This window comes from Helianthus annuus, chromosome 1, assembly GCF_002127325.2.
Source record: "Helianthus annuus cultivar XRQ/B chromosome 1, HanXRQr2.0-SUNRISE, whole genome shotgun sequence".
NCBI lineage: Eukaryota > Viridiplantae > Streptophyta > Magnoliopsida > Asterales > Asteraceae > Helianthus > Helianthus annuus.
The window spans coordinates 11,213,655-11,229,694 of NC_035433.2; the positions used below are offsets into that span (position 1 = coordinate 11,213,655).

The 16,040-nt window shown below is 34.7% G+C and overlaps 1 protein-coding gene and 2 long non-coding RNA genes across 3 annotated transcripts; all 3 read right to left on the minus strand.

The window, feature by feature from the left end:
• Positions 1-7,390: 7,390 nt before the first annotated feature.
• Positions 7,391-10,567, minus strand: LOC110884962. Its single transcript, XM_022132667.1, has one exon. It carries the CDS (start codon positions 10,565-10,567, stop codon positions 7,391-7,393), a length of 3,177 nt encoding a protein of 1,058 aa, XP_021988359.1.
• A 391-nt stretch (positions 10,568-10,958) lies between these two features.
• LOC110884882 lies at positions 10,959-11,423 on the minus strand. Its single transcript, XR_004868758.1, has 3 exons — positions 11,342-11,423; positions 11,186-11,255; positions 10,959-11,081 (listed from the first exon to the last, which is right to left on the minus strand). It is a non-coding gene; the product is annotated as an uncharacterized LOC110884882 (long non-coding RNA).
• A 2,937-nt stretch (positions 11,424-14,360) lies between these two features.
• Positions 14,361-15,686, minus strand: LOC110865699. Its single transcript, XR_002550888.2, has 4 exons — positions 15,603-15,686; positions 15,086-15,504; positions 14,629-14,935; positions 14,361-14,555 (listed from the first exon to the last, which is right to left on the minus strand). It is a non-coding gene; the product is annotated as an uncharacterized LOC110865699 (long non-coding RNA).
• Between the last annotated feature and the right edge of the window lie 354 nt (positions 15,687-16,040).

Below are 16,040 nucleotides of genomic sequence, written 5' to 3' on the forward strand. Positions count from 1 at the left end.
AACATGACTTTAAACAAACTAACAATTATATAGAACATGATGATGAACGTGGGTGATGCTAACCGCCTAACAATTACAATTCTCTTATCTACACTCTTCTCATTTCCGTCACTAATTACCAAAAAATCTGGACGATTTCTGATGATGATTATTTTTTTAATTTTTTTTTGAATAAATGGTTGATTTTGATACGTGTAAGACCCGTTTAATTTAACATTAAAATATTGTTTAACACATATCAACTTCGCTTTAAATAAAAGTCGACAAAGGTTTATTTTGAACAAAATGCATAAAGTTTAAGTTTTCAAAATGTAAATGATAAAAACACCGAAGCATAGGTCTTGAGTTGTGTTCGGTTCTTCATATGTGGATTATCTGGTCTCCTTGAGTTACATTACCTAGTATACGATATTCACTCAAATGATTAGTAATTAAAACATTTGAGTGAAATTGTTAAATCCGGAAGTCAAAACTTTATTTTTCAAGCATTATGGAGTATCAGAAGCATACACACATGTTGGAAGTTCAAAACGTGAAAAGCGGGAAAGTTGGTATCATTTGGCGCCACTAGGCGCTGATTTCAATGCATCACAGCAAACATTTTCAATTTGGCACACTGGGCTCTGAATTTGGCGCACTAGGCGCTGAACCTAGACCTGACTCACGAATTTCATGTTTTTCTACCAAATAAGTGTCCGGATCAGTCCAGATTATGTTTTTATGTTTTAAAACTCTTTCCTTATCATATGTAAATCTGTAACCCATTACTCGGATCCATAATTTATACATTTTACGCTCCCGTTACCCGGTTTGCGGTTATATTTATTTGACCCGTTATGATGTTCAAGTACTAAAGCTTAAATCATCTGCATCCTTTTCATGGGATTATTCCCCTACAACTACAACCCATTAACTAGGCTTACTAATCCTGTGTTTCACCCTCCCGTTACCCGGTTTGCGTTTACACTTATTTGACCCATTCAACCTCCTGGTGGTTGAACTTAACTAATTCAAGTTCATTCCAAGGATTCATATCCTTTCAATTACCACCCTTTACCGGAGTTTATTATTCCGTAGTTCGCATTCCCGTTACCCGGTTTACGCTCACCATTACATCTTAACCCATTATCCGAGTTCAGTATTGTCATTATTTACGCTCCTGTTACCTGGTTTGCATTTTACTTTATTTTGACCCATTTGGGTTGTTCGTGTTAATACCATCACTTATGAACAACCGACCCTTATGCATCTTATTCACAACCATTACTTTAAACCAACTATAATAACTTAATAGAAGAAAATAACGGAGCGCGTACCCATTTACCTTAAAGCTTTCCTTTCATATGCACGTCCGGCCCGGTTTTACCTTCCGAAGCTCCACTCGAGTTGCCTAAATAATGCAACCCAATTATCATTAGAACCTGATTGTTCACATCCATGACATGTAAACTTACCAACATTCAATTTTAGGTTCTTATCAATGTGTCTCATTCATTATCATTAACCGACATTTCATTCAAGCATTTTCTCATACACCTTGTGGGCAGGAATTTAAAGCTTTTCTTTTTGTTAAGTTTATGGACTCCATAAACCCAATTTCATATCATTATGAGCTTAGTATCATTAAAATTAAATCTCTTATGCAACCATGTCTATCAGGAGCATCACATCAAGCTAGTAGTCATAACAATTTGGCTTCTTTCATGTTAAAAATCAAAAACCCACTTACTCATTCAAACACATGAATCCTAACACTTCAATTGTGCTAATTTTTTCCCCAAGTTTAGCAAACAAGGTGATTTTAAACACACACTTGTCATGAATTCTACCATATAATCTATAACCCGTTCAAGAATTGAGATTCATGGTTTTTCTTTATCATTTATACTTCACCAAAATAGAAAATTTTACATACTTTATGATCCCTTAGACTAGGTGATAACTAATATTGATTCATGCATGAATTTAGAGCCAAATCTGCCTTCAATTTGATGATTTTAGGTTAGAGAAGGATTTCACCTTCTTTCTCTTTCTCTAGTCGTTCCTAGAACACACACTTGTGAGTGTTTTATTTTAATTTTTCTTTTTAAAAACTCTAGATCTCATGTTAACCATTTTAGTCCCTCGTCTTTAGTTTTATTATAAAGCCCACCAATCATTGTTTTATTAACCAATAACATATTACTAATTAGGTAAATTGTTCCTAGTTATTATACTTTGAGTTTTATTCAAGGATATATATATATATGTGTGTGTGTGTGTGTGTGTGTGTGTAAACATACATATAGTCATATAATTAATATTTTTGGGGTGTTACAATATTATACTTAGGGTTTTGATACAAGTGTTCTTTGCTTTTACATCTTAAATGCGTGTACTTCGCGTATAACTTTGTGTTTTATGTTTCCTTTGGTTTTGGTATGTGTTTGTGTATTTGAAAATATTATTTTCTTTTGATTTAATAATAATTCTTGTTTTTATATAGGAGAAATTACAAAACCAGCCATTGACCAAAACCACTTTCAAAACTAGCTACCTCCCGCATCCTTGGAGCGACGCATCATGCACGAGATGCGTCTTTGGAGAGATTTCAGGCTTATATATCTCACTCAGACGTGGCCAGATTCCCAAATGCATATATTCCAAATCACAACACAGCCTCCTCCTATATATCTCACTCACTTCCTGTCTCTTCTTTCACAGTTCAAAGTTGTTCTAACTTTGAACAAATATCTCATCTATTTATACATCATTCAATGGACTTTCATCATCACCACCATCAAGATATTTCTTCTTCACAGTAATAATCACATACTCTCCCTCTTTTCTGTTCAGAAACTACCTCTTCATCATCCTTCAAAACCTCAAGTCTCTCTCTCTCTCTCTCTCTCTCTTTAATGGAGGTGGCCAGTTTCCCAGACGCATGGGCCTCAAGTGCAGACACACACACGTGTCCAATTCCAATTCCAAGGCACATCCCGCGCATGATGCGTCACTCCAAGGACGCGGGAGGTAGCTAGTTTTGAAAGTGGGTTTGGTCTAATTTTCCCATTCATATATCTAGCTTGGTGTGTGTGTTCTCATAAGAGTTGGTGCGCATGCGGTTGGGATGACTTCGGTGGTAAACGAGGATCATATTTCAGAGGGACGTTCAACCAAATATTCTTTATAAATTAACTAGGTTATAACCTGCGAGTACTCGCGGATTGGATATTTAAATTTTCTTAAACACAATTTTATATATATTTTAAATAATGACTAATGCGTGACTAATAAGGTATATTAATTAAATGTTAACGTCTTCAAAATTAAAAATAATTTTCAAATAGAGATTAGTTGGTCAATTAAATTTAAAGACAAATGCAACTCTACTTTTATTCAAAATTTTATGAGTTGTTGGAAGCATCTCGTCTCTTGACATAAGGTGCTTCAGATATCAGTTATCATACTAAAAGCATCTAATTATAATCAGTCTCATACTAAGAGCATGCAAAACGCAGGTTAAAGCCCAAAATCCAAACCCGTCACATCACTCGCCACATCATTCCAAACCTCAACCATTACAAACTTACTTTTTCTTCCAACACTAAACCATTCAAAAACTCCACGCCACACCTCACTTTTACAGTAAAAATAAATAAAGAAAAGCATGTGTGTATGTAATACCACTTATACAAAAAACATTCCAACAAAAACTATGCCATAAAAGGCTTACGGTAATCTATATTCAACTCACAAAACTCACACTTTGACTTGTCCTAAACGCCCATTCTTCTAAGAGAATCCAAGTTTTCAAATCAACATACTAACGCATTCCTTGAGTTGTTGACTGCCCAATAATTGCTCCATTTACCATACCTTTAGCCTACAACCATGTGACGCTCCAAGCACCAAACATGACAGCACCTACCATAATCATTTCGTCCCGCAAGAAAACCCAAAATTCCAATCACTCATCATGAAAAATGTCATTTAAAAGGAAACCCAATCATGCATCCATCCACTTAAGCCCATTAGTAAAATTCCGAACCCGATTAGCTAAAAAAAGATGGTAAGAATCTTTAATTTTCAAGCCTATGAATTTAAGACGAACCCAATCCTTTTGTCTAAGATTATCTCATGCCTTTCTTTTATGTAACCCGAAAAAATTCCCATGCATGTTGCAACAGGAATACGAACGTTATTGGTACGTTTCATTACGATATGGATACAGTACCAGCGTTATTATTATTTACCATTAAATCAACTAACTTACATTACATTTAACTTATACCATGTTACCTTCATCAAGAAACAAAGATTATGTAAAACTAAATTGGAGCGCTAATAATATTCTAACTTAGAAAACAATAAACAAACAACTTATTAAAATAAAAAAAACAAATTTCCTAGGAGGCTGGATCTTTAAATCCTCTGTTAATATACATCCAATTGGAATTAACTGTTCTTACTGCATCTGTAGAACTTTCAACTCTAGAAATCCCCCTTTCAACTGCCAGTTGCAATCGGTTAACAATATAAGGCAATGCCATGTTAGCGCCAAGTGAACAGGAAGGTCTTAAGCGCGATTCAATTGCCTGGTTAAAATATACCCCCTTTAGAATAATCATAAAATATTTTTATAGGAAAAATGCTACTAACATTTTGTTAAAATTTGTCTTAAATATTTTGCCATGAGTCCTTCAAGGCTAAAATCCATTCGTGGATTAACAATAGCGACTTTCATAGACTAAAACTGCAAAAGTTAAACATTAATCTCACACTGAGTTCAAATAAAGCAATTAGAAATATTATATTTTATCATCATATCTCGACTTGTCGTTGTAACCATATGGTTTTTTCTCATTTTTATTAGTTTATTAATTCTCTTGTTGGGTATTTTTACCAAATTCTTCACCAAACATTATCTAATTACTCTTATTTATACCTGGGGCTTCTTTGATTTTGCTAAGGCACCTAAAAGCAACTCTAGAGTTCATGACCAGTTGTTACTACCCAATCTGACCCATTATGTATAAAACTCGATTCTAATTTAATCATTCTTGGTTGAATTATCAAAGGTCTAAACACATTATAAGTTATAAACATTTATTTGGAAACAATATTAGTCAACCCAACTAATAACATCACCAGCTTTCCTTTATTACGTTGAAACTTCTTTATGTAGTATAAGTAGTTATTTCAGTCATCTTTTTTTCAAATGATGAGATTCCGCTTAAACTAATACGAACACTAATTAATGTAAAACAATAAAAATGAATCTTAATATGAAGCTTCCTCCTACCTTTTTTGAGTTATTGGGGATGAAATTGAGACTCAGAGAACAACATATTATTGTGCCACCCCACCCTTCTTCTTATCCAGCCAAAGCCCCCCTCATCACCGGCGTGCTCCAATCCGAAAAAACTCAACGTCACCCATCCTTCACGCCCAAAGAAGCAGAGGTGTTACCCTTTGAGTCTTCTTCTCCGACCAGGCAACAACCTTTCTTCACAATCGATCACCACTGGAGCGAAACCTACATTTTCGACACCCATGTCTTGTTGTTTCTCTAAAGCGTGTCCTTTTCATTGAGAAAAGTTGTGGCAGATCAAATCACCATCACAAACACCACATTATTTGAAATTACATGCAAGGCCGTCTAGAGCGTACATATTATTTGAAATTTAAACTAACCTGTGTATGAAAAATGTTGTATTATGCAAAGAATTGAGAAGACATTAATGACCTCACGACCGCCCGAAAAGACGTAATTCTCACCCCCAAGATAATGTGGAACTTGTGTTGTATAAACAAAGTGAACTGAGATAAAGTTACTCTTCTTAAAAACTCGTAGGATAAAGTTATATTTTTTTTGTTTCAGTTCCAATCCAATGTGGAATTTAGATAGGAAAACAGTCCATTGAATTTGAACAGATGAATGCTTCAACCGAATTCCACTCTAATCCAAATAAATTTGGGTTCACAAAACAACAAAGTGAACAAACCAATCAATGATCTACAAAACCCACAAACAGCTGGTAAAAACAGCTAAAGTAAATCGAAATACCTTCTGGACCAAGAGCAGAGCGTTTATTGGGGTCTTTTAAAATGCTCAAACCATGCTTCAAGATCGTATTGTTCCCGACGCAGATAGAAGAAACGAACGCCACTAACTTTAAAACCTTAGTAGCTGCCGGATTCATGACTACCATCACTAAACTCCACCGTCTTCCACCAAAGCGCCATTCATGGTTCTGGTAATCGACGCCCAAGCCAATCAACATCACCGCTGCTAGGGTTCTGCATGATGAAAACGATTAACGCGAATGAGACGACAGAGAGGAACCAATTCAAGAGCCTATTGAGGAGCTAAAGGAGTACATACCTAATGAAATCGACGATGACAGCTCAGAACCAATTTCCAGCGATGATGACGATCGCCAGATTCAATAAACCTTGAGATAGAACTGTATTAAAGGTTAAAGAACTTAAAAAAAATAGTTTTAAGATATAGTGAATGTTTGAAACCGAACCTATTCCAATATCGCTGAGATCAACCATAGCAACCACCGTAGTTGTGTTAGCGTCGGATCCCTAACTGCAACAAAAAGGTTTTCTAATCGCTGGTCTTGAGAGACACAGATAAGTTCTTTATCATCTTCCTCCATAAACCTAATGCCAAAGAACATAAATCAAACACGTTGCCTTACCTTGACTAACCTAATTATTGGTAAATAAATCTCAAATTGAATTGAAGAAGGTATCCGATTTAGAAAATAAGATTCTTCGATAAAAAATGATGAGGGTTATAGTTCATTATAGAAACAGAGTAAACCTGGAGATGTTTTTTGGGAAACAATCACCTATCCACCTTTGTGTATAACACCTTCTACCTTCCAGTAGCAATAAAATAAGTTTTCTCTGAAGGCAACTGTAAAGAATAATATATATATATATATATATATATATACTAGTCACTTACCCGCGCAATGCGGCGGGAGTGGCGATTTACAATAGGATACTCGTTTACCGTTAGTTTATCCGTCGTCTCGTGATATATCGTATAGTACTTAAGTTAGTTTTCTTATTCGTGATCTTCTACAAGAATAGTACAAAACAAGGAAGTAGATGTAATTAAAAACAAGAAGAGTTCAAAACAGTCAAGTAGCTAGACAAAACAATAAAAACAAAATGCGGGGAGTCTCTTGTATCTCTTCCTGTTTTACCAATACATCCGTTCGCTTATGACTTTCTTGTATCTTCTCCTCTCCAGTACCAGATTTCCGACACATAACAAAATGTTACACGCTTACAGGTGCTTTAAAATAGTAATTAAAAAGTAATTTCAGGAAGCAAATAAGGCACATAATCTACTAACTTACCTTCGTTTTGATACGGATGCGATTAATTAATCACGCAACACTTCCTGGTAGACAACATTTGATGTGTAAACTCCGCGTTGTTTGAATTCTTTAGCGAGATGTACCAACACCTTCGTACTTTGTCTTGAAATCCCTCTTGATAACGCGACATAAAGATGTCCATGTGAAAATACAGAATCCGGTAGATAAATACCAACGTTCGGAATTGTTTGACCTTGAGCTTTATTAATCGTCATGGAAAAGCTAAGTCGAATTGGAAATTGTTTTCTTTTCAGCTTAAATGGGAACATGTCATCTTCAGAAAGGGTTAGAGGGATTCTTGGCAAAAAAACTCTTTTTCCGGCATGTTGACCGACTGCAATTTCCGCATCAATAACATTTCGCATGAAACCCTTACATATCAACCGCGTGCCATTACACAGGCCATGTGATGGATCGATATTATGTAACAATATTATTGGGCATCCAATTTTTAAATGAAGCTTATGAGGCGGCAAACCACTAACATTTAGCGAATTTAAGAACTCGACCGGATAGAAGTTGCGCTGATCGTCTTCAGCTTCATCAAAACTGTAATAAACTTTTTCCTCCCCTTGAAAAATTTCAATCATTTGATTATTAATCTCGTCAACACTATCATTTTTAGTGGACAATATTGCTCTAGAGATTATATAATCTGAAGAATATACATTATCTTCAATTGATGGAAAGATGGCATGGATCAATTCTTTTATAGCGTTTTCTCTGTTGTTGCACTGAATTGTCATGTCATCGGGTATGCGGATATAGTTTCCTTCGATTGGTTCTTCAGTTCCATCGCCGACTCTTAAAAGAAATTTAGAAAACCATGGATCTTTCAGCGCTCTCATATTTATGGTCAACCGCATCTTCTTAGTCAAAGACCAAAGAGGTGACATTCGTACGCTGGAGTCTACAATCTGTGCTCGAGTGCCACGTTTGATAACCGGCAACACCTGTCTGAAGTCACCTCCCATAACCATTATCTTTCCACCAAATGGGAGACTAACACCTATAATGTCTTGGAATGTACGATCGACTGCCTCTATCGCTTGTCGTTTAGCCATCGACGCTTCATCCCATATGATTATTTTGGCAGAGCGAATCAGTTTAGCGGCCCCACTCTGTTTTTTAATATTGCACATTGAATTATTTTCAAGATTAAGAGGAATCTTGAATCTCGAGTGAGCCGTTCTACCTCCTGGCATATTATTAGCCGCTGCACCTGATGAAGCTGTTGCGAGAGCAATAAGACCACGTGACCGAATTTCAGCAAGCAAGGCAATGTACAAAAATGTTTTTCCAGTTCCACCTGGACCATCAATAAAGAACACGCCTGGAAGATCATTATCAACATGCATCATGATCTCATCAAACACATTTTTTTGGTCCGGATTAAGTGAATGTTTGGCACTCAAGTGTTCAGGTTCCAAAACAATCCCATACTCTTCTTGTAACTCACGATAACCTGCATCTTGTAAGTTAACATCGTCAGTTATCTTAGGAAGGTCGAATTCATTGAAATTTTTACCCATGGATTGTACCAAGACACTTATTTCGGTAAGAACCATATTTTGAACTCGTTCTATACTTTGACAGTGTAACCGATGATCTTCAGATAGTGAATCAAAGTGGTCATTCCATAACTTTCGAATATCTCCAGGTTGGCAAAAAATCATTATGGTCGCAAATAACCTTCTAAGAGCATTGGGAAACTGAAACGTAGAGGCTTCTTCGAGACATTGTGATAGATATTCATCGTCTTCTATTAAGCCTAACTCAAGAGCTGCTTTCCGAAATGTCACACACCGTTGACCATTAACTGTGCAAAGATGTTCGAAAGAAGTAGGCCCTCTGACATTTGACAAAAGTAGGCGTAAGTAGTACCTTTCTCCTTCGGCTGGATTAGCGGAAACGATACGACCTCTTTGTTTTTTACCGAAACGACGACTCCAACGGCGTGTGCTTCCATTCAAAGTATAGTGTTTTGGAAAATCTTTATACAAATGTACCCTTGCTGTTTCATCGTTTCTATTCTGATCAAAAAATGCTGTTAGCATGGTTCTCTTATCCCTTTCCCTATCAACAATATTAGGCATCAAGTCATCATCTCTAAATCTAACCATCTGATTATTTGGGAGATGAAGTTGTAAGGCTAGAACAGCAGGAAAGATTTGAGAAAGAGAGAAGGAAAAAATTCGCCACATAGCCTCTGGGGGCGATATGTAGCGTGCATCTTGAAATCTTTTTATCTCATTAATAACAACCCCTGGCTCACTTTGATCGACTTGAATAACCTGTTTGTCATGTCCTTTATAAACATACTTGAAAAGATATTTCACAGATTTTATACTTGAGCAAACTTCAACATTCATGTGGCAGTTAAACATCATCAAAAGCCTTGGGTTATATGGGACCACCCATCTATTATCAAGTGTTTGTCCTCGTAGGTCCACTTCTATCCCGGTGTCTCTCCTTCGATACAACGGATACGAATCTTCTCCTTGTGTCGTCTGTTCGTTAAATTGTCTAGGATAGTGAAAACGACAAATTTTAGGATCACCCTGCATACAAGGACTGCTTGATCGTAAATTGCCGCAAGGACCGTGAATCATGTTCTTGACAACCATCTCATGCAATCTGGGATGTGTTAGTTTGTTAGGAATTTCAGCACACACAACCTTATCATAATGGTCCGCGTTATTGATCTTGTGTTGCGGGTACATGATTAGGAGAAAATGTGTGTGCGGCAAACCAATGGCATCAAGGTTATTTATATAGAATCCATGAGAATCAGGGGTTGACAAACGCTTGAAAGCAGTAGTTGTTGGATTCCAAAGAAGCAGCTCGTATGTATGATTCAAGCAAACACACAACAATCCGTTCAAATGTGAAAGTATTGAGACATCATTATTTTGGTGATGGAATGGAAATGTAACTGTTGAGCTTGGACCATAGTCATTGTTATTAGAGATGATTGGACGAACAGAACACGTTAGGTCGTCAATTAGTAGAACTCTCTGGTTAGATGAAACTACTGAGCGAGAACAATGTATCTTTACGAAATCTTGTGTTGACAATAACGCATACCATTGCTTACATACACTCTTAGAACGACCTACATCCTTTGCTGGCAGCCTCGTTAATATCTCAAACACGATTGTATGAGTAGGAAGGTCAGCCATGGTTATACCTTCGTTTAATACAGATAATGATTATTTAGTTGTCCAATCTAAGAAGATTATACCTTGGTGATAGATTATAAATACTTCTACAATTACATCAATATGAGGGAAACAAAAAGCAAAACACGAAACACCAAGAGAGACTTTAATATTCAACAACTAAACAAATAACAACACCAAATGTTTCTAACTTAAACACAAATTGGATAACGATCCATAATTTACATATCCCGTGCCTCGACCATATCCGGTTCGTACGTAATCGTACTCAACTCCGTAGACTTCAAAATATTAACTGAAATAACAAATAAAATATAACTTTTATTAAACTACATGAACCATTAGATCTAACTAATTATTAGAATGTTCATGTGTAAAGCATAACATACTATCTGGTAGATGAACCAACTTGAGACGTGATACATATATGATGGACCTTTGTTGCACGGCTCGAATGGAACGTATAACATCGGAAGGCTTCAGGGCAGACAAAAACAATTGTATTGTGTGACCACTGTATATTACGATTTTGGGTTAAAGTTCTTCTAATAATAATATTTTCTTACATATAACGTAAATATTATGTTTGTAATATGTTAATAATAAATAATAACGTACGTCTTATCTTGAAGAGAAAGTTCAAAACAACATCGATCACGTTTGCCTTCTATTATTCTCCCAACCACATCTAAAACCAAATCAGTTAAATCGTATAGACCATATATAAAGTTTTATATATTTAATAAAAATTATAGATAGAGAATTAATATGTACCAACAATATCCATTTGAGGTCTCCTGTCATGCTTCAATTCTATAATGGAAGGGACCAATGGATATAAAGAAGCACCCCTTGGAATCGTAAGCATAAGCGAAGAAAGCTTTGTATATTCGTTGATGACAATTTTCTTCTCGGACCAAACTAACACGTAATTCTGGTACTTTGGGCACTCAAGATAGTTGAGATTCTCAATTTGGAAATGATTCAACGAAAAAAAACCACCCATCAATGACGCGTCATTATATTTGTGTATCAAATTTTGTGGGACGAACGCAACAATTTTTTGTCTCTAAAATGAAAAGAAATTTAGTGGTGGAAAAACGCTTATATAACACAAAGTAAATTAAAATAATGTTCTTACGTGTTGATCAAGAAATATAACCACTAATCTCTTTCCATCGACGTCATGCCAAATAAACTCCACCTTAACAAAGATTATATTATACCATGCTCTATCATTTGTCAATGATGAAAATTCTTCAACGGAAAAATGATCAGACATATCCTATTAAGTGTTCAATATTAGTTAACTAAAAAAATAAAAAATCCAGAAATAAAATTTAAACTAAAACATGATTAAAATTAAACAGCAACAAATTTAAATTTAAACTAATACATAATTAAAAGTTACATAATTAAGATTCAAACTAATTCGAGAAAAAAAAAACTACAGTCATCATAAAAGTTGTTCTAAGGTTCCCAAACCATTTTTTCATCCAATGGTGGTTCGTAAACCGCCCTAGGGTCAGTTTCGTACCCTTCAGCCCAGGTCGGTAGTTCTTGTGTTTGACTGTAGTTTTCCACATAAGGGGGGTTTGAAGGTGGAGGATGCATAGGAAGTATAGGAGTGTTTGGCACCGGACGATGGCACCCCTCAATTTGTAGTCCACCAAATTGTAGTTGAGCGAAGGTATATTCATACGCCCAATTCAACTCTTCATCCGTCCAACCAAATGGATCATCATATTCAGGGTTTGCCAATGGAGGTGGGGTTGAAACCGAAGGTGGGGTTAAAACCGGAGGTGGGGTTGACACCGGAGGTGGGTTTGAAGTTAGAGGGTTTGAATCAGGAAGGTTTAAATGGTTTGTTGATCCTAGTGATTCAACGGGAATTGGATAACCACCGCCCATACCTCTCAATTGATATGTGTTTGGAGTGATTTGTAAACTGAAAAATACAAAAACAGAAATAGATAATACTTGAATTTAGAGTATCCAATTTATTTGACTACTTACTTTTTAGACTTACATGGTTAGAAACTAATGTTGTTAACGGAAGATTATGTTGTACCACTGGTCATGGTTAATTTGTATTACGAAATATCCCTATTTTTTTCTCTTTATTGAAATATTCTATGCAAGTTTCATCTCATGTATATAATCAAAACGGCGTTTTATTTTTACCACGTGTTTTAAACGTTAAAAGAAAACATATAAAATAAGAAATCCACATACATGAACACATACACATAATTACTATAACAATCAGCTTTGTGAATACAGTATTGTTTTAAATACAGTATTGTTTTGAATACAGTATTGTTTTGAACACAGTATTGTTTTGAATACAGTATTGTTTTGAATACAGTATTGTTTTGAATACAGCTTTGTGAATACAGTATTGTTTTGTGAATACGGCGTTTTATTTTGTTTTGAATACAGTATTGTTTTAAAAAAAATTCCTGTAATGATGAAGGAAAAGATCAAAATATAACAGAACAAAGTAAATGAATGAAAATATCATAATTATCACAAAACCATGACACATATCAGTCCCAAAAATGAAGGAAAAGATCAAAATATAACAGAACAAAGTAAAATCAAAACTACAAAAACAATTTACTATAATTTACACATACACATAATTACTATAACAATCAGCTTTGTGAATACAGTATTGTTTTAAATACAGTATTGTTTTGAGTACAGTATTGTTTTGAATACAGTATTGTTTTGAATACAGTATTGTTTTGAATACAGTATTGTTTTGAATACAGTATTGTTTTGAATACAGCTTTGTGAATACAGTATTGTTTTGTGAATACGGCGTTTTATTTTGTTTTGAATACAGTACTGTTTTAAAAAAAATTCCTGTAATGATGAAGGAAAAGATCAAAATATAACAGAACAAAGTAAATGAACCTAAATATCATAATTATCACAAAACCATGACACATATCAGTCCCAAAAATGAAGGAAAAGATCAAAATATAACAGAACAAAGTAAAATCAAAACTACAAAAACAATTTATCCTTTCACTATCCCGAAAAATGAAAAAATATATCAAAACATCCCACAGAACAAAGTAAAATAAAAAGTACATAACAATTTATCTTTTCACTATTCCATATCTAAAATTGACCTAACTATCATAATTTTCATTGAACTACAACACTTATCATCCCCAAAAATGACCTAAATATCATAATTATCACAAAACCATGACACATATCAGTCCCAAAAATGAAGGAAAAGATCAAAATATAACAGAACAAAGTAAAATCAAAACTACAAAAACAATTTATCCTTTCACTATCCCGAAAAATGAAAAAATATATCAAAACATCCCACAGAACAAAGTAAAATAAAAAGTACATAACAATTTATCTTTTCACTATTCCATATCTAAAATTGACCTAACTATCATAATTTTCATTGAACTACAACACTTATCATCCCCAAAAATGACCTAAATATCATAATTATCACAAAACCATGACACATATCAGTCCCAAAAATGAAGGAAAAGATCAAAATATAACAGAACAAAGTAAAATCAAAACTACAAAAACAATTTATCCTTTCACTATCCCGAAAAATGAAAAAATATATCAAAACATCCCACAGAACAAACTAAAATAAAAAGTACATAACAATCTATCTTTTCACTATTCCATATCTAAAATTGACCTAACTATCATAATTTTCATTGAACTACAACACTTATCATCCCCAAAAATGACCTAAATATCATAATTATCACAAAACCATGACACATATCAGTCCCAAAAATGAAGGAAAAGATCAAAATATAACAGAACAAAGTAAAATCAAAACTACAAAAACAATTTATCCTTTCACTATGTCATATTTGAAAGAACTTACAACAATGCAAGAGGGAGATGTGAAAAGCCGACAAAAATTTTAAAACCTTGATGTGAGAGCCGAGAAACAACGCAAGATCCGAATGCAAAGAGTTGATATATTCTGAAATCGAAGTAAATAGAAGTTGTTAAGTTGATGTTTTGAAAGTAGGATTATTCAACTGAGATAAACTTACAATTTCAGTTGAGTGTAGTTGAGAGTTTGTAAAGTGTGAGTAGAGTGTAGATATCTCTGGATTATTTATAGAGACTGAAGGAAGCAGTGCTGTCTTTCAAACAGTGTATGGAAGAGTGTTGATATATTATAGAGACTGCAGCAAGCAAGCTGTCTTTCACACAAAAGTAAAGTGTTGTTTTTTCCTGTAGATTGTACTTCCCTGCTTTTGGCATCCCTTTTTGTCAGATGTGTGAGCATTGAGAGAGAAAGCATATGGTGATCCGTGTGAAGTCAAATGGACGGTCCCGATCTTGATCCCTTTTTGTCTGTAGCATAAGTCAAATGGGTTAAGATCAGTTAAAAAACAAAAAGCATAAAAATAACAAAACACATCAAAAAACAGAGAATATAGTCAAGTTTATATTCTCTCAGTAGCATAGCATGTTAAAAATTAATATTCAAGGCTTAGAAATTACCAAAAAAGAGCGAAAAACCGACTGAATTCGAATCTCAGCCCATTCTTGACACTAATGCTCCGTTAGTTCTCGCAAAGTCAACCATCATAAAAAGAAATCAAGTATTAGTAAAGATTTGATATTAGTTATAACCAGTACACTATTAACTTAAAATAAATTTAATATAAATCACATTTTGTCAAGTTGCAAATATAAAAAGCTTTATTATAAACAAAAAAGAAAAGAAAATTGATGAATGATGATAAACTTTACTTTACCTCTGCTTGAGTGAGCATGAGACCACTAAGTGAGGGAACATTCTGCATATGAAGCCCCCATCGATTCGAATGAAGCAGCGTTCAGCGTCGCCAAAGCCAATTCCGAGACTCTCCAAGCAGATACACTTTCTCCGGCAGCCAGAAGATCGGAGTGAGCTTGTTCTGTAATAATAGTGATCGTGACAGTCGTTAACCAAAGGTATAACTAATTAAATTCAGATCCTAAAAAAAGGTTTCCTTGCGAGTTGCGAGTGACATACCTGAGTCGATTCATCACAAAACACATGCGAAAATCCTTCGTAAACCTCAGATTTCGTCCTTCGAACATCCGTCAACCGCTTCACCTGAAAAGTAAGAATCGCAAAAGAACATGGTAAGATATATAACACTCATTGCAACTTATCAGAACATCAAACGGATCCCTTGTTCAAATCTGTGGATCCCTTGCCAGATAAAGCTTGTGATACATCTCATGAAACCCTAGATCTGCTCATCGAGCATCCCACAGAACAAACTAAAATCAAAAATACATAACAATCTATCTTTTCACAATTCCATATCTAAATGACCTAAATATCATAATTATCACACAACCATGACACATATCAGTCCCAAAAATGAAGGAAAAGATCAAAATATAACAGAACAAAGTAAAATCAAAACTACAAAAACAATTTATCCTTTCACTATGTCATATC